The following is a 25,906-nucleotide window of genomic DNA, read 5'->3' on the forward strand; positions in this document are numbered from 1 at the left end:
TAGTAACAAAGTATTCTGAAGGTCTCCCATATGCTATCATACATAAGTTACTACATTTGAAAAGTCCTAGTCACTCTGAGCCCTTCAAATTGCAAAGCATTGCCAGATTTCAGGAATTAATATGTGGACTATTCCCTCTTGCCCTAAATCAAAGCCTGATAAGAAGGAGTACTTTTTGCTCTGGAGACATTCTTATCCTTTAAAGTGATTTCAGGCTTTCCAGCACTTTGAGTTCTCTGTATCCTATAGTCATTGTTTCTCACACTCCTTTCCTGCTTAATATAAGCTGAACTTACATTTCTTTCAGCAGTCTACTTCTGGCCTACGGTTCCATATGCAAACAACCTCTACTCCCAACAAGGCACAAACACATCATTAACACAGCTTCCATCTTCCCAAACCACAAAGTTACAGTACCACCAAGGCAACTTAAACTTCTGAGCAAGGCACACCTTTGGACAGTCTGCTACTTCATTTTATACTGCAAATTAAAGTTATCCAGTAGCTTAAAAGATCTGGCCTGTTAAAATGTCCATGGCAGAGAAGCACACTTTAAAAAAGGTTGTTGATGATTCATTCTATAATATCTGTTAAGAATATTTAATCTAAAACTGCTTTTACTGATTGATCAATGTCCTCCACAACTACAGTGAACTTCATCAGTAGCTGTAGATGCATATTATATAAATGCTAAAGTAGTCTCTGCATGATAAAGTACTATTAAAAAGGGGGGAAAAAACCCTCTGCAGCACAGCTCTCAAATGGCACTTTTTCTTTCTTACTCTGGATTATTGCCCAGCTCTTCTTATCAATAGCTTGGCAAACTTTCAGACACACACAGAGGCTGACGTACACTTGCCTATAATAGAACTGCTGGTACAAGAATTTGTGATCTTTCAACCTGGCAGTTGGTTGTTACTACTTATTGAACTACCACCTGATTGTAGCTATTTTTCACCTGCTGAGAAAAAGTTCAAAGAAAAAACCACCCATATGTGATTATTAACTCTTACCCTGCTAGATATACCTCACATAGATGACCTCTCTTTCTTCTCTGTAGAAATATATAAAGATTCATGACAGGCAACATCATAGAATGAATCCTTAACTGAGGGTTTTTCACAAGCACTCTGAAAGGCACCCTATAGCTGCCAACATTTTCATGAAAAATCCCTTTCAAAAAGTTGATTCTTTCAACCAGAAATAGACTCAAAATGCATAAACCAGAAGAAAAGCAACAACAAAAAGCCCACAGTTGCATCAAAAAAGGTTCTTAGAAAACAATAAAATACCAGCAGACCTCTGGTCTGTGGATCTCTCTATATGAAAAAACATGTAGTTATTAAAAGCCTATCATTTCTTTGTTATTTTATCCAAAATATCAGAAATATTCAATTTCTTGTTTCAAAAACTCACAGGAATGGGAAAGTGAGGGCTTCTAAAGTTAAAATGAAATAAATGCAATTTCTGTTCCTAGCAGTAAAATCATCAGTGCATTTGGTACACAGCAGGAGGAATGGATATTAAACACATACCTATATGTTTAGCAAACACTACACTGGGATGTAACCTTCGGAAATCCTAACTTCTAGATTAAAAAAAAAAAAATCAGATAAAATTACACATATGACATCAGCAGGGACAGAAGAAATTAAAGTAAATAAAATGTTGTAACAACCCCATATTCTATGGATTTTCAGGCTGCACATCTGTGAAGAAAATGCCTTATGCTGGAAACCTTCACTTGCCTGCAGCTCACTTCTACCTGCAGGGGAAAGTTGATTCTGAAGAGCAAAAACTGCATAACTAGAAATTCATACAAGTGAAATGTAATTGCCTACCACCATCTGGACAAGCCCAAACTTCCTCCATTGAATTTTCCACTATAAAGATCCCTGAATGTCATACTGGACATGAAGCTGACAAAAATTGGCCCCACCTGTCAATTTTCTTCTAAAGGCCAGATAATATTGGAAGACAAAAGAGATCTTTCCCAGTCTGTCACTTGGCAGGACTCTTGCTCTGGCCCTTCACACCAGCTTCATCTCATACTGTTCTTTGGGATGTCAGCACTTTTGGGAAGTTGCTCTGGATGCTCTCTCTGCCACAGTGTATGCAGCATACCTGCTATTTGGAAGCATGAAAAGGAAAATAGAAGCAAGTGGTCATTATTCATTTTTATCTTGAGTTAGGCACCCTCAGATAGCCAGTGCACCATAACACAATGCAGATTAATGTCTTGTTGCAGTGTCAGGGATAAAAGCACTGTCTAGTGTGAGAAGGCATATGGGCTCTTTCAAGGTCTGGCTGAATAGTTGGCTCTGCCTGAAATATAAGATACAAGTACTGAATATAAGGGCTAGAAACCTCCTCCACAGCCACCAGGCAAAGGTCTAAATTCAGATAGTAGAAAGACAAGATTTTTCAAACTGGTCTTCCCCAAAAATTTGAGGACCATCATGAATTAGAAAGCTCTTCTTAAGCGGAGGTGATGTTCTTTGGCCAGCCTGCAGGAGGTCTTTTCTTCCTCAAGTTGTGTAATTTCTTTCTTTGTATTTTTTTTTCTTTTCTTTTTCATTTTCTCTTGTTTTGTGTGTCTGTGTGTGTTTGACCAAGAGACTCTCCAGCTGTAACCTTGATGTCCTGGGTTGGCAGGAGGGAACAGCAGCCTCCATGGACAGCCTTTTACATAAACCAAGTAACCTGGGCTCTAAATTTTTTTGGCAAGGTCCTTAGGCCCTTTCCCTTCATCAGACTCAGAAATCTCCCTGTTTTCTTTGGATAAACCTGCTCTAGCCTAACTCATCCATACATAGTTGCAATGTATGCCATTAGAAAAGTAAAATGCATTATTTGATGCCTCGAAGCATTGTCTGCTTCTGGAACATTTCAATAGGCATAATCATTTATAGCCAATGAAAAGCAAGACCTAATTACCAAGAAGTCTAGGCTGAGACCAGCTGTTTCATAACGGGAAATTTAAATTTGCTGCCATATAGCTGGGAACATACTACTTTTAGTGAGGAAAACACACTTTCCCTGCTTAATTCTTGTTCTTTTCTTTATGCTGTTTTCTCTATCGGAGGCTTGGAAGAAGGGATTCGAAGAAAAAAATATTCTAAAAAGATTGATAAAGAAGCTAGACACCAGCATGGCAGTGACATCTCTGAAGAGATCTTCAAAGCCAAGATTTAGATGTAGATACTAAACTATTTCTGTGGCACAGAACCCTTTGGGGCAGCAAACTTTTGACCAAATGGAGGCATGTGAAGGATGTGTTATTTGCTGGGATGGTCACATTAGGGTTCATTCTACCTTTTTCCAGTGCAAGAGCAACATGCCATCTGTAGGATATACACTGAATTCATTTCTAGGGTGGGTTTTTAGTTTGGTTATGGATGAAGGTATGCGGAATTCAGCAAGGCACTTTTTATAGTATACCTTAACAGTCACATTATTATCACAGCACTACAGCATAGAGCTTTCCATCTAGGATGCAATTCAGCTGTGTTAAACACTCTACACTCATAGAAGCAGATCCAACAATATTATGATCCAAATGAAAAAAAGAAGGCAGGCCTACACTTTGTCTGTACTGACACAGAGGGGCAAACGGCCTGTACATTTTTGGCAGAGACTTTCCTTTCAAGTACTGGCATGATCTGACCCTGCTTTACTCGCTTCTACTGATACAATCACAGGAAAATGTTGCAGACCAGCAGAAATTTAAACAAAATTTCTCGCCCACTGAGTACAATTGTATTCCTTCTACATGTAGGAGTCTGTTCATTATTCATCCTTGGATAACATGAGCAAGAGGTTATCAGAAGTTGCCACAAGGGAGACTCCACATAGCAAAGAATATGCAGCATTATAGTTACAGAACATAATGACTGCTCATACACTGCTTAAGAAGTTGATGACATATCCCTCAGTTGACTAGGGAGCTCCTTAAATCAGGGCACTGAAACTCAATAAAAGCACTGATCAAGGCAGTGGCTTCAATTTAATTAGGAGCTTTATTGATCAAATCTTCTCTTAATAAAGGAGAAAAAAAAAAAAAAGGAAAAAAGAGAAAAAAAACCCAAAAAAGATATCCACAAAACACTGAGCTTATGGCAAGGCCTGGTGGGACACTGCAGAACAGACTCCTTGGCTGTTCCAACAAATCCACTGTGGACAATCTTTGCCTTTTGTGCTGACCTCACACGTCTAGGAATTAGGAAAATAATTTCATGTGAACTAGTTTTCATCAGAAGGAAGCAAAATTCAATTTCACATTTATAATAAAATCCATGATCTGAGACCTATTTTGCGAATACACACAGCTGAATGGTGTACCTGCAGAATAGCACCCAAAAGCCACAATCGGGAGCCAATCTCCATTGTGTTAAAAGCTGTAAATTCTTCGGATTCATTATTTCTGCAAAGCGTCTCAATAGGAGCTAGAGGAAATCATAAAAACTGATAGTTTTCCAAAAGAAATTCTTCCAAGCAGTAAAGTTTAATCTCTCACTGATCTGTTATCCTGATAGAATAGTACAGGGACAGTAACGTATATATCCTACCCAAACACACATTCTATCATCATATCACACTCCTCTCATGCTGGGTGAGCTAACTGAATTGAACTTGACCTTCAAAGCCCTTGGAATGCAACAAAATATCTCTGTTTTGTGACATTTATGGGTGGCTTTTCTGCATGGCTGCCTTTATTGCCTAGAAAATAATGGTGAAAGCTGTGTGTACAAACCTACTATAAACACTGACAAATCACTTAAAAGGAAGGCAGATTTATTCAGTGTAGATTACTCCAGAACTAATCTAATCAAATCCAAGATTTACATTTTTAAAGCCGATCAAAAATTCATAGAGTTAGCATCTTGATACTATATATATATACGTATTTTACAGTTTTATTTTAATCTGCAAGTGTAATTGAACTGATTTGGATTTTTGTGCTTTTATTTTTGCTTAAAAAGGATTTATGTGTTTCATATGAAAATGCATCATTGAACTAGCACATGCACAGGGAAAACCCTATGAACAATTCATACAGAAGATTAACAATCTCTGTCTAATAGAGCTTAGATAAAAATACACTTGGACATGAATCTATATTAAAAACTAGAAGTGCTAGATGTGAAAAGGCAAATGTGTCCTATTTATGGCTATCTTAAACTTAAAAGAAACCGCTCCTAGCCACTCTACCAGAGCTGATTTGGAATATTTTGATGGGAGAAATGTGACACAAATGTGCACCTGGTACAGTTTTCCATTCTTTAGTCCATGAAATATAAAGGGACTCTCAGGTGCCAGAAATTATTCCAAACTCCTGTTCTTTTCATGCACATTTTACTTATTTGCATGCAAAGTAGTAAAAAAAAACCAAACCCATAAATTTTTGTATGGTGGTAAATGAAAATTACAGTGGCAACACTACCTCATACAGTCTGTGGACTGTTCTCTGGAAGGCGCAATGGACTCACAATACGAAGGATGAACCTCTACTATGGGACGGACACAGATGGCTCTTGTTCTGCCACCTGACCTTGGACTTGGACAAGTACTACTCTGTTCTTCATTTTCATTGTCTGTAAAAGTATCCTAACATCTACCAGATTGTTTTCAAACAACAGCAAAGCTTGGCCCAATTATAAACAATTATTTTCATCAAGTATTTTAGTAAAAGACATAATCTACAGTCTGGCTGCTTGGATCTATGCTAGCATATCTAGCCACTTGCACTGAACAAAACCAACTGTTGAATCCTGTTCCTCCTTCATTTAAAGATATCTCTAACTGATTTAAAGGAGAGCAAGAGAAAGCCAGAAGCAGAATTAAGTTTGAAAAGGAACAGTAAGAAAAATATTTTTATAAAATTTTATTTTATTCCTTTCCAGTGCCTTTGTGTATCAGTTACTGAATTTGCAAACTTGGGATCCCTCAACTCCCCCTTGAGTCAAGGCTGGCATCACCAAACCCAGCTTCTGAATGCTCTTGTTGAGGTCTGTGGGACCAAATACTGTGGGTTTGTAGCTTACAGCCATAAGGAATCTTCCTTAATCGCCAACTATGCCAGCCTTGACCTGGATATGAAAAACAAGTTGTCATCTTCAGTTTTTCTGCTGATGCAGGAAGCAGGTTCTGCCCATAAGCTTTATGTAGGATATAAATTTCTCCCACAGACTAACTATCCCAGAAGCCATTTATTTTCAATTCTCTTTTAACACCACCCTGGTCTAAAGCAGTAGAATTAGGCCACTCAAACCCTAATAAACTCATTGCAATGTCCCAGAAGTTACAAAAGGGTGGTTTCCTTTCCATAAGGAAAGCTCCAGAGACACCTGTGAGATTAAATAATATGCCCCAAGACCCTGTGGAAGTACTAGGCATAGCTAAGTATTCCTAAAGTTCATTTAGAACCAGAATCATACTGTTATTTCTAAAAAAGAAGAATTATTTTTAATGTTGGAATGTCTAGGATCTGTGATACTCAAAAAGCATGTATAATGAATGCAGTAACGTTACTCTTATATTTACCGTTTTGTCTGTTTTCAATATTTTCCATTATGTTTCTCAAAGATCTTAATTTTTAGGTAAGAGTTAGCAGGTTTTATCTCTAGCTTTACCCCAGTGCTGCTTGAACAGTGGTTATACCAATTAAAGAATGAATCTGGACAGGACAGAGTACCCCACTGTCCTATGTCCACATGTGTCTGGCCACCTTTCATGGTGCCCACATTCTCTGTCAGAATATCTGAGTTTGTAGTAGTTTCTAGTCATTACAATTTATGAGAGTTTATGATCTGTTCCAATCACTACAAGTCATAAAAATTAGCCCAGTGCTCTGAAAAAAAGCAGCACAAGATTTTCTCAGTGAACCTCTGAGACTTTTAGCCATAAATCACAACAAATAATGCTGTTTAATTTAAGACTGCTACACAGATTAATGAGACAAGTTGTCCACTAGTCAGGGGACGAACACAAGGATCCATCCTAACTTATTTCATTTCCAGGTTTATTCATTGTAATAGTTATATAATGTGACATGCACACATTACTGAAGAAGTTAAAAGAACATAATGCACACCACTAATCAGCTGATCTTTTTTCATTTGATTTTAGATGCCAAAATTAATGATGCCCTTCCTTTTTCATTAGATTTCTTTTTCTATACATTGTTTCATTAAACTGAGTATGCGAGCAAGCAGAACATTTGTCTGTAATTTCCTTGCTTCTTCACAGTAAGTAACCCCACAGTACTAGAAAATAGAATTAATTGGTTTAAACCTAGGTCTGTTGGGACTCCAACAACTTTTTTGGCTAGAAGATCCAACTTCAGATGTTAATGATCCAAGACATTAAATCCTGATATTTTCAATTTCTCATTTTTAGTTATTCAGCATTCACCACAAATGTCACCAGTCAAGTTTCAGCTGGTCTTACTCCATTTCCTCTTGCCTGAAAGTTTATTCCCTCATTGAGTGCTGCAACATCTAATTTCATACCCTCTGACCATTCTCAGATACTCTAATTCTCCAAAAAGTCACACAGTATTCCCCATTTTGCTGTGCTGGGTAGTGCCTCTGCTTCAGCAAATTTTTGCTGCCCAATGATACTGTTTTCAAAGCCTTCTCTTTTATTGACCTTAAGGAATTGCCATCTTTAATTCTTTAATCCCGCAGCTTTTCTGCAGTTATGCCCCAGCTTCCTGTTTAAGTCTTAAACCTCCCTGCCAGTTTCTCCTTGCATAAATGTTTTTAAGAACCTTGTAATTAACTATTCTTCATTTACATACACTCCTCTGTCTAGTTGACTTGCTCCATCCTAAATTCCCTCTCAGATCACCTTTCATCTCATATGAATTTTTCTTTTTTACCATGTTAAATATCCTTTCTCTTTCTGGAAACAGTGTCGCTTTCTCTCTTCAAACAGTACATGTGCCCCTTTCTCCTGTAGTTCTTTAGCTTTTGGTTTTCTGTTATGACACCACTTCTGTGTTTGCTGTGATGGTGAAGAGCTGCTGTATATCAGCCCTGTGAATATTTTTAAGCCATTGTTAATGAGATGCAGGTGTTTTGATTGGTGCTGTATTAAGATAAAGGTGCTGTATTAAGAAAAAGAAAGTACTGTTCCACTTAGGCCCTGCAAAGTGCCCTCTACGGCAAGGAGTACACAGTTGGAAATATATATAAAGCTATAGGGAAACAATGTGCTTTGGGGGATTACTGTGGGCACCACTTTTTCATTATGTATTTGCCTAGAAAGTATTAATTGAAATGTAATGCCAGGAGACTAGAAGCAGTTTTCTCAGCCACAGGCTGCCTTTAATCTAATTGGTCCCAGCCAGTCTCAGAAATTTACCTTTGACTTATCTCCACTCAACTAGTTTTAGCAAGCTAACTGAACCAAATTCATCTTGTATCTTCCAATAAGCAAGTCTTCTATTCTCCTGATACACTAGCTTCTCAATCCCTGTTCTTGTGCTTTCAGGTCATCTTCGTTGATGATAGGTATTGCACTCAGCCTTTCAATAGGGATCTCACCAGTGTGTGTGTTTCAGCTATAAAACTTCCCTGAACTAAGGTATTTCATAGTTCAATTTTATTTAATTTCTGATCGTCTTGTGGTGATCAGCGTACCCATAATAAGTCCTATGTCATTTGTTTCCAGCTGCTGAGCTGTCAGTATATCAAGCACAGTGGCTGCTTCATTCCTTTGTTTTTCTAGGACTTGTCTAATTGATAATTTTTTTATTTTTTTTTTTTTTTACATTACAGAACATCCCTGGAATCTTCTGTAAGTACAGCCTTGGTATTAACAGGAGGAGTCAAATGACCTCCAGAAAGCTTTTACAAAAAGACTCAGAAAAGCTCAGGTTACAGTAATGCCAGGCAGGACAGAAGAGGCTACAGCAGCTAGAATAATAGGAGCTACTGGGTTTAGGGTCAGATTTTTTGAAAGTGTTCTCCCTTTTCTGACAGAGAAGTTAAGAAATGGGACTTGAAGACAGCATTTCAATCTATTTTTCAGTCTTTAGACACTGCTTCAAAAACAGTCTGCAATGACCAGCCTGCACTCACATTACTTAGAAAGCACCTCAAGGAAACACATTGTGCACAGGCTGTACCATGATAGAAAACCTGCCACGGCCAGGTCACTTTACATAAGGATATTCACAATATGTTTTTAAACAGAGTTAAGAGGAATTTTCACACTAATGATTTAGTGTCTCAGATTTTGAACAAGATTGTATGAAATAATTGTTTGTTGTCCACTGAAGGATAAAAGTGTACAAAGCATTAGAGGATGAAGTAAACCACCAGGGTTACACACATTTTATTTCATCCTTCCACCTTTTTTTTTTTTTTTTTATTGAGCACCAGAGCTGTCATCTCCTAAAAGTCTTATACTGTCACCTCAAAGAGACTGCAGCTGACATGTCCCGTCAAAGTGAAAGGAAGAAGAGATCTCATGACATCATAAACTGAGGATGATAACATCCATTTAAATAACAGTAACCACAGAAACGCATTTTCTGCTCGTCTTTCACTTTTGACTCTCCTTGTTATTGGATGCTCACAGAAATGGAGAAGTAACGCAGCTTCCTCTCTGACACCCAAAGTATTTCCCTTTGGTGATCTAAAGACCACTGAAATACACAGGTAGGATCTGCATTTGTTAAAAACCTGTTTTCTCTGTCTTCTCTCCCCACAGGATAGATCGCCTACATGATATTGATATACATAGAAAAACCATGGATAAATTACTGGACTATTCTACTGCACAGAGACCTAGGGGAAAGGACAATCAGAGAGGTTTTGACAAATCAACTATGCAGCAAAAAAAAAAAACCAAAACCAGCAATTAATCACTCACTCCTGGTACACAAGCTCATTTAAACATCCTCCTCTGCACCTTGAAAAAAATTAAGGCCTTGAAAGACACCCTTCACCACCTGCAGCAAATCATGCCACAGCAGGCTAGGCTGCTGACTAGGGTGAAATGTTGTTATTCTATAATAGGGGTAAATGGTTTGCTCTTGTTTTAACCACATTGTAAACCCAATACAAGTGCAAAAAAACCTGCTTTTAAGAATCAGTAAGGTCAATAAGCTGAACTAAAAGCCAATAAGAATCGCATCAGAGTGAAAGAAATGATACAATAATAGTCCACTAAGGCACAAATTCACAAAAAATCTGATCAAAATGCAAAGCAGTTCAAAATTTGTCAGTTACTCAAACTAAGATTCAAACCAGGTACGGTAATCACATCACTAATAAAGCAAAATTTGATTTTCTTTGATTACGCTACTGTCTAGTAATGAATAAATTAGGTTTGATTCATTTTATTCTCTCCTCCTGTGCAGCACAATTACAACAGTATTGGAATGAGATTTTTTTTTAAATTACCATTTCATCAAAGGTTTTTAATAACCATCTATGATTTAATTTGATCACCAAATTTGATCTATAATGATACTAATAGATAGAAAAATCCATAGTAGAGTCCATTATTGTTGAACTTTATCATCTTCTCAGAAAGTACAATAGTAAAATTATCTATTAATTAGATTAATTTCAAGGAAGTGTAAATCATCCTGACCCATGATACTTGCTTGCAAAGCTATTGTGAGAGAATAATTAATAGGCAATAGTCCAGGAATATTATTCTGAGCAGATGCGAACCTTGAACTTCCAGTCACTAGACTTAAATTCTAGCTAAGAATACATCATCTTATAGAAACTCCAACATCCTGGAGCACTGCAAGAAGGAGAAGGAAAAAAAAAATCTAAGTAGATTGTTGTTGTTATATATAGGCCGTATTATTGCTTAACATGACTGCAAATTAGAAGTGGATATAAGTACAAAACTCTAAATTCTAGATCTTCAAGGTGAGGAGGACTACACCACTCACGTAAGGGAGCACCATATAAAGAACAGGTCTTACAAGTCATTTAATTTGTAACCTATTCTGCTGGCAAGCTATATGGCCTTGAGCAAGTATTTAACCCTAAACAGTAGCTAGCAGTAAATACACACAGTAAGGAGGACAAATAAAACACCCAAGCATAGGTTTGCAGTTTTCCCTTATATTTTCATCACATAAAATCAATTTCTACACATTCTGGATTAGATCTGTCCCAAATGTATATCTGATTCCTATGTCCTAGGTTTAAAGATCTAATTGTAAGGTCCTTGTGGCAGCAATAGCATCCACTAAACAATGAATGGGAAGCAATTGAGACTAGAATCTTGTATTCACATGTAAATTTTCAGCAGAAATTAGTCACTGTGTTTTCTAATGAGTTATACGTCACATTGCACTATCTGTCTAATAAATTGTAAAATATTTTCAGTTGTGATGGATGGAGCTCTTATCTGTAAAACCTCTTTATAATATACTGAGAGGCTACCAAAATGTCCTGTTTCAAGGACTGAAGAGAGGACAGAATTGTTTTCATGAACATACAGACTCCCAGAAACACCCTGTAAGCACGGACAATGGAAAGCATTATCCCGCTCCATGATGGCGTTCCCCCCCATGATGATTCCTGTACTGTGTTTTATATCATCTAGGCTTTTAGCACAGACACTGTGCAGAATAAAAGCAGATCACTGAACTGAAAAACCTATAATCATGCACCCCAAGACTTCGGTAAAGATCAAACTGAATGGATGTACATTTATAATATTGTGACCAAATAAGGAAAGGGTGGACAGAAGACAGGGAAAGAACCTTCCTCCCATTCCTTGAATCCCCAGTTAATTTTAACTCTTATGTGGTGCGACTATTCAGCAACAGAACATGATAAACACCATTGCTTTAGCTATAATTATATGACAGCTTATAGCACCAAGAAAGAACCCTTTTTCTTGAGAAAATACTGCATGTTTCTGACAGACTATTTAGCAGATGTTAAATGAGCTGAATTCAAATGAAATGTGTGCACCAGAGGGTCAGTGGAAGAAGGACCTTGCAGTGTGGCCCTTGATCCCCCAGTCAGAAGTATTTGGTGTGGCATTCAGTGAGGCCTGGAGTTCTTTTATAACAAAGCTTCAAGAAAAAACTCCACCAAAACCACCACCCGTAGTTCTGCTATCTCTCTGGGAAATATAGTGAAGTGAAATTGATTTTCCTTTTTTTGTTAGCAAGGCTGTTAAGCATTAGGCACCAAAAGACGAATGGAGTACAAGCCACATAAAGAGACCGAAGCATCTGAAAACGCCTTTTATTTGTTGCACAGCTGCTTTTTGAGAAGAAATGCTTGCATGGGTGGAAGATCAATCTCTGTCCAGCCTCTGCTAGCAAATACACAGTGACTCTAGGAGCCTGCATGCACCTAGAAATGTGCAGGTGCTATAAGTGGCCACTACAGAATGTGATCTTAAATTTGTCAAAAGAACAAGAACATTTCTCCTGACTTCTGAAAGACATCCTAGCTCACTAGAGACTGTTCCAGTAAAAGCAACATATTGCTGACAGCCCGCTTTGACTGTTCAGTATAAAGAAATTTGAAACTGTGGCTTGCAGCTGAGGTTAAGAAACTCATTATCCACACCTCCCCCTTTCCATCCTTTTCTTTTAAACTCACATCCTCATTGCTTTTTCTTTGATTTTCTCCTGCTTTGATCATCCAGCGCTGACCATACAGATTTGTTCCCCAAGTCATCTTTCAGCAGAAGCAGAAGTGGTAGGAGAGCTGGAAACGAGACCTAAAAGGTGTTGGATAGCAGCACACTGCTGCTGCAAAACAACAGGCCCTTATTCTGATCTTGTTTCTTCCTGATGCACTGGTTTCCTGGCCGGTCTTTTAGTGTGATAAAAGTATTGTAGGCATAATGTTTCATTTTCTGGTAGTAGAACGGTTTGGCACACTGTGACAGAGAACAAAGGAGGATAGCCCCCCCCCCTGCAACACATCACAGTTTAAGCTGCACTTATGGTCCTATGAGAGCAGAACGAATTCCTATGAGCAGAATTAATAGGATACCTTATTCTTTAACATCTGAAGGAGGCAGAAGTAAAAGAAAAATGAAACTTAAAGTGTCTTTTATTTCAAACAAAAGGAGGATATTTAAACAGGAGAGTCTCATGGGAAAGATCTTGTATTACTATAAACAGTGCCCTTGTTCAGAATATAACTGCAATGCTAACATTACTAATGGAAGTAAGATGTCCTCTCAATTTTCAATGCGGATTGTAAATTAGAGAAACAACTACCAGAGCTAAGATATCCATGTATGCATGTGCACGTGTGTGCACACATATACCACCCACCCTTTGCAATTACTTAATTGTAATGTCAGACCAAAGATAGTCAGAGTACAGATGGATGATTTCTCATCTGCATCTAGCTGTGGACATTCTGTTTGTCATTGGGCCTGGGCAATAGCATGAAGCAATATTACACTCATTAATCCCCGGGGGTTTCTGCAGTTTATGATCAAACAGAGATGGGTTTTCTCTCTTCCCACTGCTTGTATATCATTTAGCATTACAAGATGTTCCATGAATAATGGAAACACTGAAACTATGTCCTCTAAGAAACTCTCCCCAGGCCAGAGACAGCATACACCGTAGTTATTAACAAATTATATATGTGTGACTAGCTGGCAGCTGCTGCCAAGCAGAGTGTGTATTACAGCTCAGCTTTGCCTGCCTTTTCCTCACCTGGGACCTTACTGTGGATCCTCCTCTTCTATATGGTCACTAAGGTTCACAGAACTTTTAGGAACATAAGTAGCTCTGAGATGATCAGGAAGTGCAGAAGTTACTTGAAGAAGAGGACTGGACAGACAGGTGAACAGGCAGATAAGTACCATGGCTGTATAAGCGTTATTTCCAATAAAACTCAGAAAGTGACTGTTCTAGTTACTTCCTTGTGGTTCTTGCACATCACAATTTTAAAATAAATTATAAGTAAAGACAGACTGAACAACATTTCAAGTATGGATTTTTCTCATTTATCTACAAACTTGAGGACAAGAAAGTATGTCAATGCACTACCTGTTCTTCACAAGCCTTTATGAGCATTTCTTGGCAGTCTTCATTTCTTAGGAACGGTAAGACAGGATCCAATTTACTGAGTGTTGAATAACTTTTTTTGTATTGCTTAAGTACATTGTAACAGCAAAAGCCCTTAGAAACTTACATATTAAAGTAGGTTGGAATACTCTAATTCTAGATCCATGCTGGCTTTAGTACATTCTATAACAAATTCAGGGCCATGCAGGAATTCATGCTTGTAACTATACTAAGAATGGACAGAAAAACACTTTAAAGCAATGAAGATGGAATTTAATCCTTCCAAGCCGAAAAGGATTTTTTCTTGAATTGCTGAAAAAAATGAGTTCATGTTAAACAATTTTAATTCCATTTGTTGGAAGTATATAAACATTAACTATTTCACTGTTACATGAAAAGTAAGATCTACAGGAAATAAACACCTTTAATATAAGAACTCACTACTGAAAACATGCTAACTTTGAGGGTTTGGGTGATTATTTTTTTTCGGTTGGTTTTGGGGTGGGTATTTTTTGGTTAATAACTTGCATTTGATTTATATGTCTCATATCCCTTCTTTCTGCCCCTAGTACCTTAGGTATGCATTTGCGATTTTTGACAAAATCAGAGTGTGTTAGGCTGATTTCTTATCTCAGACGTAACTATAAAATCCCAAGAGAAAAACCAGCAGCTGGGTCAGATCAGCACCCACACTTGAGGTCATATAGGCACAACTCAGTTATTCAACATTTTGCTTGACATTTTGCTGGCTGACCAGCGTATGCACGCATCTCCAGACTTGACAGATAGTTTGCCATCTTGCATGCCATGAGTACAGCGAGAGAGAAGGTGAGCAGGAGTGTACAAGAGGGATAAGGGGCACATTAGATCATCACTCATGGAGTAAAACTTGCTTAATCAAATATCATCTATCTTGCAAAGGAATTCTAAAACTCTCTCAGTATCTCATCAGACACAATTAGCCGAAGTTAGAAGAACCCTACTTTCCATTATACATGCATACCTCGAATCTACTTCAGAAGGTGCTTTAACGCCACAAAGTTGGAAAATGCAAATATTTGTTAAGTCAAGTAAGACAAATAGTTCCACAACCACACTGCACTGACAGAGCCCGATTTTCTCTTCATACACACCAGCTAACTTGATGTATTACAATTCATGTCAAATGAACTATTTCTGATTTTCATAAGGGTAAAAAGAATGCTGTTCAAGATTAAGCAAGAATTAAGTTTCAAAAATCCCATTAACTAAATGAGAGGCAGAAAGATGCATATACTAGATCATTAATAAGTCACTGATCTTTATTGGACTGTGTTATCTTTTATATAAATTGTAAAAGTTATAAACTGATAAATAGACAAAAATACATCATTAGACAATCATGCTATTCTGGCATCTCACTAGAGATGAAGGGCAAAATACATTACATGAGATTTGGGTGCATGGGAGGCGTGTACAAAAAGCCAGGGACAGGGTGGAGGTGAACAAAAGAAAAAAGAAGAGTCCTGAAATCTGGGGATATACAATGCATGTGCATAGATGTACACAGCTTCTATTCCCAGGGATATGCTTAAATACATCCTCAAGGCAGCAATGTGATTACAATGAATTGATGCATTGAAATGTTCTGAGAATGGAAGCTGATCCAGTTCAAACAAGTGAGAAATGAGGATGCTACAATGTTGAATATTTAATTAACGAAAGAAAAACAGAGAAGATTCACTAGAGACAACTGTTCTGCATTCCAAGGCTTTGGCTAGCTGACTTGAGAAACATTTCCATTGTTCAGTAATAAGAAAGGAAAAGAGATAGAGGCATGCAAGAATCTGATATTGTTCAATTAATGTTTTGGTTTAAGATTTTAACAATAACATCTTGAAAAAGTCCATTTAATATGTAGGAAAATTTCTGCTCCCAGTTGATTTGGCATGTTCTGGAAATGCTGTCTGATTATACCTCAGTGCAGAAGACTGAGAAAGCTGTCTTAAAGGATTGCAAGCTACAGACTTACATTTCTGATTTGTACAACTGCTGGAAGGCATCACTGAGTGAAAGTATTTTGTGAGAGTATGGTACAGAATGTGCACCTCAAGTGTTTTACACACATGAATTTAGCAAACCTGCCTTCCTGGACAGCAGTAAATCAAGGACCCAAGTATCTTAGGAATGAAAAGGGGAGAGTAATAAATTATATAATTTTTGTCTATTTGTCCTGTAAACACAGTCTTCTGATAGTGCAGAGGTCTGCTTGACAACACAGTTTGATTGGTAGCAACTGTGCCATTCCTCTGAAGAGCCCACATGAGTATCACAGATGGTGAGATAACATGCTGTAATTTTCTCACCAAAGAACACTGAATCAGGCTTTCAGCCTACATAGCAGTCAATAATTTCCAATAAAATTCACTAAAAGAGATTTATTGGGGGGGGGGGGGGTTTGGTTGGGGGTTTTTTTGAGGTAGAGAAAGAATTCTGTACTCGCACTTCAACTTCAATTATCCCAGCATCCATGCCTCTGCTGTGATGCTGAAATGTGTTCTACACTCAGCTTGTTGAATATTTCTGCCCTGGTGATTCTGAGTGTACATGTAAGCAAATGTCAGATTTTGACAGTGATAAAAAACTGAAAATATGGGAAAGCAAAAGGGGAAAAACCAGGCAGAAATAATACTGAACTACAAGTGATTTAACTGAGATGCCTGGAAGGCTATAGAACTGAGGGTCTAGTCTAGTAATCACTTTGCAATATCTTTACATTATGCTGTTGTATCAGGTTTGCATGGCAAGGTTTTGGTAGTGGAGAGGCTATAGGGGTGGCATCTGTGAGAAGCTGCTAGAAACTTCCCCCGCGTTCAATGGAGCCAATGCCAGCTGGCTCCAAGGTGGACCTGACGCTGGCCAAGGCCAAGCCCATCAGCAACAGTGGTAGCACTCTGGGATAACTTATTTAAGAAAGGGAAAAAACTGCAAACAACCTGCAGCCAGAGAGAGGACTGAGAATATATGAGAGCAAGACAGCAGTCAGGGAAGAAGGAGGGGTAGGAGGTGCTCCAGGCACAAGAGCAGAGATTCCCTGGCAGTCCATGGTGAAGCCCACGGTGAGGCAGGCTGTGCCCCTCAGCCCATGGAGATTCACGGTGGGGCAGATCCCACCATGACCCCAAGGGGGATCCACACTGCCCCAGTCCATTCCTGAAGAACTGCACTCTGTGAAAGGGACCCTTGCTGGAGCAGTGCATGAAGAACTGCAGCCCATGGGAAGGACTTATGCTGGAGAAGCCCATGGAGGACTGTCTCAAATGGGAGGGACCCCACGCTGAAGGAGGGGAAAAGTGTGAAGAGTCCTTACCCTAAGGAAGAAGAACTGGCAGAGACAACGTGATAAACTGACCACAGCTCCCATTCCCTGTCACCCTGCACAACTGTGGGGCGAGGAGGTGAAGAAAATCAGGAGTAAAGTTAAGCCCGGGAAAAAGGGAGGGGTCAGGGAAAGGTGTTTTAAGATTTGCTTTTATTTTTCATTATCTTGCTCTGATTTGAATGGTAATAAATTAAACCAATTTCCCCAAGCTGAGTCTGCCCGTGACGGTAATTGGTGAGTGCTATCCCTGTCCTTATCTCAATTCACGAGCTTTTCATTAAATTTTCTCTCCCTTGTCCTGCTGAAGGCAGTGATGGAGTGACTTCGGTGGACACCTGGCATCCCACCAAGGTCAACCCACCACAATTGTACTAGCTGGGTAATGCAGTGTCATTGTGGTCATTGCATCCTGCTGTTCAGAGCCTAACTAGAATAACTGGACTCAGTTACATTTAGAGTGGATTCAAGGGGTGAGGCATCTAAATCTACAAATAAGCCAATGGTATTTCACTATACCAAAGGAATTCATAAACAGAAAAAAAATCAAGTATAGCATTTCCATGATCCAAGCTACTCAGCTGCAGCTATCCCTTAATATTTTGAAGAGTTTTTACCAAATACACTGACCACAGAATGGACAAACACAGAGGAGACTGTCAATTTGCAGGCGCACTGTGGACTTGTAAAGATGTACAGGGGTATCTTGTAACATCTAACTAGAAACACTGACAATTACATGCCTTCAAAATATGTACCACTCTGGACCTCAGACAGCCTTCTTCAAACTGAAAAAATAAGTCTTCTGCTTTAAGATTTTATTCCTAGTTAATAAGCAGCCCTTCCTGTTTCATCAATAATATCCAACACAAGGCAAGGTTAGCAAGCCAACATTCTATTTCCAGTGACTCCACGTTTTCGAAACGATATATCAACAGGCAAAATCACTGCCTAGCCACCGACTCAAGAAACAGCACATCTGGATTCTACATCTCACTGCACTTGGGTATTTACTGTGGTGAGGGAACGTTATGCCAACATGCATAGCTAGTTTGGGTTTATCACTTGAGAGGTAAATAAGAAACATAACTCAGAGTATAACTCAGTTACCACTGCTGTAGTAACTTTGCTTCCATGAATTTTCCAGTTTCGCTGGATAGCACATAACTTGGGAGTGCTGGAGTTTGCCTGCCAGTGTTTGTCTCAGGTGTATCCCTCCGCTGTCTTTTCAGGTTTCCCACACGCTCCCTCTTCACACAGAACCCTAAAAACATTTCCACTGGCAGCATTCTTGGAATATGCATAAAACTGGTTGTCTGCAATCCTCCTTTTTCTGCCATTGCATCAGATATCTGTCTGAAGAGCCTACTTTAATTCCAACTCTCACACCTCTCATTTAACTAGCGTTTAGTTTCATTCTCAATGGCTTGTCTCTGGAGAGTTCTTTCCCTCGGGAAGAAATGCAACAGCTTCATCGATCGGCCCATGCTCTGTATATAGCAATTTCACAGGAGTAGACTATAATGCTTGAACTCGGTGGCACACTTTCCATTGTTTAGCAACAGCTTTAAGGCTCTAAAAATGGTCTCATCGGCAACATCATTATCTGTTTAAAAGGCTGCACTGATCTTTGAGTGCTGTCGTTCAGTAAGCCTACCTTCACTGAATGGAATAGCAACCTTGTTGCAAGTCTAGATCTTCTTTTGGGTCTTGAAAAATCAAAAAATGCTTCAACTCAAATACAGAGCTCCAATGAAACCACTAACCACCAAGGCATCTTTTTAGCCTTTGCTGCTTTTGATTGTAGATGATAAAATACCAGCTACATACTTTTCCCAGCAATACAGCCCGGGAGTTTGCTTCTATTTTGGCAAGTTCAAAATAGTTTCTGCTACAACTAACTTCTGCACAGAATCCTATTCAAACTAAGATGACTAGCTTTTATTTTTTATTTTCTTTTTATAGTCAAATAGCGTATTGCTATGAAGTGCCTAGAATTTGTCCCTCAGCTTTTCTACCATTATCACTCTTCAGATAGAACAGAAAACCTTCTCTCACCAAATGAAAGCCATTAGTCCTTCCATAACCATAGCACTTGCAAAACTGAATATTCCACAGCAGCTGCAGTCAGCTATACCCTATAGGTCAATTTTTGAAAGGTCAGATCTTTGTGGTTTAGCCTTTTCTGTCTATTGTTTTTTGGTTTGTAGTACATCGTGTTATAAGAACCAGGAGATAAATATATTTAAGTTGGTACCCAAAATAACCAAACAGCTATAATAACTGTTCACAAAGAAATGCAAAAGGTAAACGAGTTTGTATTTCAACAGAAATGACACTTACCAATTTGACATTATCTAAATGAGCAACACACAGTAGGCCACTCCCAACATTTCTGTTGTTTCCCTTACAGCAAATTTCAATGACAGAAAAAAATGTATTAACATTAGTAGAAAATTGGCCAGCTGTGCTTTGAACCTTTTCAACAAATGAAAAGCATTTTTAGAACGCTTTTAGGTCAGAGCATTTTTAGAGAGTCACAAAGAGTTAAACTTTGACCTTTTGACGATAAAATACACAAGCAAGTAACATTAACTGTTAACTGGATCATCATCAGCATTTAACCATAACTGTATTCACTGTATGAGACGTAACTGTATGTGAACAGTGAAACTATAGCCTCACTGGAGCAGCAACACAAGTGATCTGCAGCCTTGCCTCTATGTCCAGTCATTTGTGTGTTACCCAAAACCACAAACGCACACCCCCGAAGGATCAGAGGGATCCATCTGCCTCAGGTCCCTGGCATGGCAGAATGGTCTCCTTCCTATGCAGCATGTGTTAAAGGTAGACTGAAAGAACAGACTTTGATAGGAACGTACCCATGAATTGAGTGAATTGCAGATTTTAGCAAGCACTTTGTCCATTCTACGGAGCAGACAGAACCTTGCTCAACACTATGCTAGTACAGCCCCAGTGTGTCTTATGAGAATCTTGAGGACCTTTCAGAGAGAACAGCATTGCACCACCACTGAAACACACCAACACTCTGTTTTCTGCTTGCAGACAGTTATGTTTTGTCACATCAGCCTGGGAAGAGACGCCATTCAGCAACTTCAATCTGGTTAACATTTTCTCTCATTACAATTGTGTGATTTTTCTTTCTAAGACAAAATATTTCTCCTAACAGTTAGCAACCATGCATGCAGCTGTGCTGAGGAGGTAGTTAATTGACCACCTGTTCATGCATCCCCCATCCCAAACAAAGTGGTTTGGTACACTTGTAGCATGCCTTTTTAAGTCCTGCACAGAAGTACAGGGCTTCCCCAGAGGCTTGCCCACATGATGACAGATAAAAGACCTTATGTCCCCTGAGAAGCGCACTGACTAGAGTCAGACACCAGGGAAGGGGTGTCTGGCTTCTACATTCCTATAAGTGCCTGTCTCCTGATGCTACCTATCCAATGACCCAGTTTGTTACAGTGTTTTCTAAACCCTAGCCAACAGTTTTATCTCTGCAGATACAGAGTAAAGGGGTTCTTAAGAAATGTACTTATTAAAAAGTCAGAAACTGTGCTACCAAAGCCTCTGTGTGTGAGTGGGGAAATATCACCCATCATGCAAGCTCAAATTTTTCCCAGGTTACTCATTAGGAACACAAAATAATTTTATTTTGTATTTCTACATAGAAGCTCCAGGCTTTGAGCCCAGTTCTTGTTGCTAACAGTAATGGCTTACAGGTAGACAGAGGTTATAATGGCTCCATTATAAAGGAAGCCCAAAAAGCTAGAGGGTTAAAGGTTTCACAGCTCACCAGCTTGGTCACTGCTTGATGTTTTGGCTTTAGAATTCCTGTCTTTGCACCTTTCTTTTAACATTTTTATAGGCCTTTCTAGCTGGACTACTTATTAAAGCATCTGTGTTATTTGCTGCATAAAAATCTAATAAAACAGCTCCCTCCTTAAAACAAATAAAAACTAAATGCAACAATTGTGTAGTTCTACTCTTGCCCTATTGAATTCAAATCCCATGTGAGTTTCACTATTATGTTATCATTTACATGATAAATTAGGGTAGAAATTGTTCAGTGAAATGCACTGAGGTTCATCTGACCCTGGTAGGGTTCCATCCTCCCGCATTTTCATTTTGCCTTCAAGTTGAGTATTCATTTTTAAACTGCACCAAAGTGTACATATGGCCCACGATAAAATTCTCAAGAGGAGGCCACCTAGTTTTAGGAACAACAGTGGAAAGAATATGAACAGAGCAGTGTGAAAAGCAGTCTCAGCAAGGCTCTGCCCGACTGAAGTCTCTTCTGCATTCAGCATTTGAATTTTCTACATTATTTATTGCCACCATCAAAAGTTTAAACCTTAAGGCATCATTCTGCATGCAGTTGCCTTATAAGCACATGAAACCCTAGGTAGCTTAATTCCAATACAGTTATATAAATTATTAACCTCATCTCCAAATATGACGTGCATTTCATCTGAGGAATTTTCTAAGATACAGACCTTTAGTGTGGAAACCAAATTTCTCATTTTCAAGCTCATTTTCAAGAGCTGTTAAACAAACTTTCACTTGAAGACTATACTGTAGACAAACATCATTTGTAACTGCAAGTAGGACCAAGAAAATATTTCCAAACCCAATCATTTACCTAATGGAATCATATTTTCAACCTGTATTTCTGAATTTTTCTCTCCAGCTGTCTGAACAAATATTCTGAACACTCCCTCTCCCTTCTTCCACCTCCCCCCCACAAAAAAAAAACAAACAAACAAAAAAAAAAAACCCACAAAAACAACAACCATCCAGGCAAAGTAATTTACAATTGTGGCTAATTTTAAGGTACCTTGAGGTAACTTAGTACTTTAAGTGCATCGAACACAGTAAGTAAGAACATGACAAATCTCACAAAACTCTCTGCAAGCACCACTTCTATTATTCATTCCCTACTGTCACCCTGAGCGTTCTCCAAAGACTTCTCCAAATGTCACCTTCCTAGTAACTTCCACATAGCTATATAGTGTAACTAGAAATACTGTTTCAAGCATGTCCCAGTGTAAACATTCAGTATCCACATACACAGAAAATGCATTAGTTTCTTCTAAAGAAAAAAAAAATAGGAAAAGAAGAAGAAAAAAATAAATCAAGTTATGTCCACAGAGCCAGTACATCCTTCTATGTTATCCTCAAAACTAGAAGTAGATAAAATGAATAAACTTATTTTTAACATCACTAGAACCCTAAAGAGCTTCCTTTAAGAGTCGCTGAAGTACCCGGGAAAGCATGGGTTGAGTTCTTTCTGCAGCAGTCTTGACCTCACATTCAGTCCATGACTGCCTGCTCAGTTTGTTTATATTAGTGATTCAGGTTTTATTTCTGATATTTCCCTCCAAAATTCATATCTGAGAAATAGCAATCCTTTATGCAAATATCTATATTCTTGCACATGAGGAAATATGTATATTCTTTGTTAATATTCATTTTTATTTCTACTTGAGAAGTTTTAGCCTTAGAGCTAAGAAAAAGGAACAAGATAATAAGCAGTTGTCATGTGAAACACTACACATCAAGGAAGGGACTGTTTGGCTAAAGTGCTGGTAAGTACCACTGACAAATCAGCACAGACCAGAATTAATGTTTGCCCAAAATGGGAAGAAAAAGCTTTGTATTTTGTACAAACAAAAGAAACTACAATGTATAAGTATCTTCTGTAAATATCCTCAGATCTCTTGAGTGGAGAGAAAGCACTCTAAGATTCAAGAATGAAAATGCTGATAACATCTCAGCTCAATCCATTTTAGGATCTGATCCAAAACTCATTAAGTAAAGACGTGGTGAGTTTCCACAGCCATTAAGCTGTTCCTTCCACAGGCAATCACCAATAACATTGCTGCTAGTAAGTAAGGAGTGGTTGTGAAGCAGGCAGTACATATCCAGAAACTGCACGTCCAATACATGCATTTAGTTTTTTATTGTATAATACCCTTTGGACATAAGGAGTTTTGAGAATCCCAACATTACAAACATTTTAAGTGGACTTCTGGGCTTCTTGAGCTAGCCTATTAAAACAGCAGTCTGTCCTTCAAATCCTAGATCCCTTGAAGTCAATGAGTTTTTTCTGCCTGTGTAAAATGGTCCACTTCATCCACTGATTTCTCTTCACCTTTCTCTTTAGAGAAAAGCTCAGATTCTTTCAGTAGCTTCCACTGTCAAGATCTTAACTACATTTCAAACTATTTATACTGTTTGGCAAGGTAAAAAATGCTTCCTGCAACCAAAGCCTTTACGAATGTTTTTAATTCTGTTCCATTCCAGTCTTAGGGATGTGCATATATAAGTTTTAGAAAAAAAAAATAAATCTGTATTTTGAAATGAGGGAAACTAATGCAGATATTTAAGTAATCCAGGTAAGGGTGGATGGCTGAGCACACCCAATTCAGCACACAAACCACAAGATCTATTACAGTTTATTAGTTTAACTGTTTTCAGCACAGCCGTAGCTACAAAACTGTCGTGTTGTAAAAATAATACAAACACCACTGATTTGTCTTGCATACTTTCTTACTAAAAAAACCCCAAACCACCTCTTTCCTTAGAGCATAAAAAACCCCATACTTCTTAGAGTTTGCTTTTCATTAGAAATCAGGAGTAGTATCAACTTTTCTTCAAATTACCTTTGGAGGCCACATCTGGTTAGTTTAATTCTTCAAAGATTGCCTTGCTCTGTCTCCTTGGCTCTTTCTTCTCTGTCATACAGTGGCTCGTTTTATACTTGACAGTTCTTTTATTACCAGATTTCATTTTGAATCCGATTTCCCCCCTGTCTCATTACTTCTGTCTTGCTCTCTGTTTGTTCTCTTTTTCTTTTCCTGTCTGACAATTCTCTTATTAGTGGATTTGGTTTTGCTTTTGTTTCATGCTTTCTGGATTTATTCTCTTGTGTCTTATTTTTGCTTTTTTACTTATTTTTCTCCTGTCAAGGCCTTTTTTTCTTTCTGCCTAGTCTCTCAAAAGGTATATACTTAGCTTTTGTTTAAGGTTACTGAATTTCAGAATATTGTAGAGTTGGTTTATTGTTAGATATTGCCATGCAGAAGGAACCAGGTTTAAATCTTAGTTCCTTCAGCTGTTTGGTCTAAAAACACAGTTACTAAGCGAAGTATCAACCTATTTATAGTCACTAGCTCTGCTTCTCAGCTACTACAACATGTCCTAGATCTAAACTTACTGGCTTAAGAGCAAGGACACTGCTTTTACATTCCCAGCATTCTCCATAAGCCATCAGGTTCCCTCCAGTTAGTCCAGAGAAAAGGTGACACAAAAGCCATGCCTTTGCCCTGCTCCTCACACATTCTCCTAACGTGATCATTTCAGTAAATAAATACTCTTGTGAAGCACATTAACAGATACAACCAACATTACTTGCAGCCCCTTGTGTCTCACGTCCTCCCTAGGGAAACAGTTGTGTGTGCACATCATGCAGTCTTGCTGTAAGACATTTCAGAGGGAAAATGAGCGCATTTGTGTGCTTCACTGGGTAAAAGGTGGAAATGCTGCTGTTACTGAGCTTCATCCAACTGGTCTCCTAATCCTTTCAAGAACTCACTGTATCACCAGGACTGCATGTGTCCTAGGGGCTAGCAAGTGCCCACCGGAGTAGAATGACCATTTCCAAGCAGTCAGGACCTGAGTGAAAGTGAAGGAGACCTCACTTATTTGCCACCTGTATCACTAATTTGCTTCAGGTGCCAGAACTTGAGGCAAGAGCAAGAAAGCCTTACTGGGACAGGTGGCTGATCTGACAGGAGATGCTTGGCCTGTACTGGATATTTGGGGATCCACTTATCAGTGGGATATTTCTTTCTAAAGGAATAGAAAACACAGTTGGATGAACTTGCTGCTACTGACTTCAAGGAAGAGGAGAATATTGTCTCACTGCCCTTTATATTGTTGTTCAGGCGTTTTTGAAATTAAAAGGCATGTATTGCAGTCATAAATTTTCTTCTCCATGCTTATGAATGGGGAATTTCTGCTTCCAAAGGCACCAAGGAAAGGAGCTTTACTAGACTTCTGGGTGAGACCTCAAACTGATTTATTATTTGTCAAGAGACACATTAAATAAACTTGGCCTTTTTTGCTGTCATCAGCTGTCTGAAAGACAAGCTACAAGCATTAGAGTTTCTTTTAATGCCACAGCACTTAACGTTAGCGAAAGCACAGTTGAAGCATCTTATATCTGGCAGGAAGGTGTGATGTCAGGCATGAGTATTACTTGCTGGGATTGTTTGTTCCTCAGTGGGGGACTAGTTCCTATGCAGTGTCTCCTGTGCATGCTTACGCTGGGCGTGAACAAAGTACTGAATTGTCTTTGGTAAATTAAAATGTGTTGAATCAAGATGAGGATGAATTGCCATGTCATTTTCATAGCCTATAAAGAGGATCTCTATAAAGTGACTCAGCATTCCTTTAAAGGTCATTACTACCCAAGTACAAGGATCGTACTTCCA

At 38.6% G+C, this 25,906-nt stretch overlaps 1 protein-coding gene across 2 annotated transcripts in view; it reads right to left on the bottom strand.

Annotated features, from left to right (window-relative positions):
• The window catches only part of ST6GALNAC3 (ST6 N-acetylgalactosaminide alpha-2,6-sialyltransferase 3), a 228,546-nt gene that overhangs the window by 132,023 nt on the left and 70,617 nt on the right, over window positions 1-25,906 (bottom strand). Inside the window, exon 1 of one of the 2 annotated variants that reach the window (XM_055725085.1) lies at window positions 24,074-24,211. The exons of the other annotated variant lie outside the window; for it this stretch is intronic. Within the exon in view, the coding sequence (XP_055581060.1) occupies window positions 24,074-24,088 (15 nt within the window). The 5' untranslated portion in view covers window positions 24,089-24,211. Of the gene's footprint in view, window positions 1-24,073; window positions 24,212-25,906 lie in introns of those variants that run through there. 2 annotated transcript variants of the gene reach the window in all.

This window comes from Falco cherrug, chromosome 12 (genome assembly GCF_023634085.1).
Source record: "Falco cherrug isolate bFalChe1 chromosome 12, bFalChe1.pri, whole genome shotgun sequence".
NCBI classification, from domain to species: domain Eukaryota; kingdom Metazoa; phylum Chordata; class Aves; order Falconiformes; family Falconidae; genus Falco; species Falco cherrug.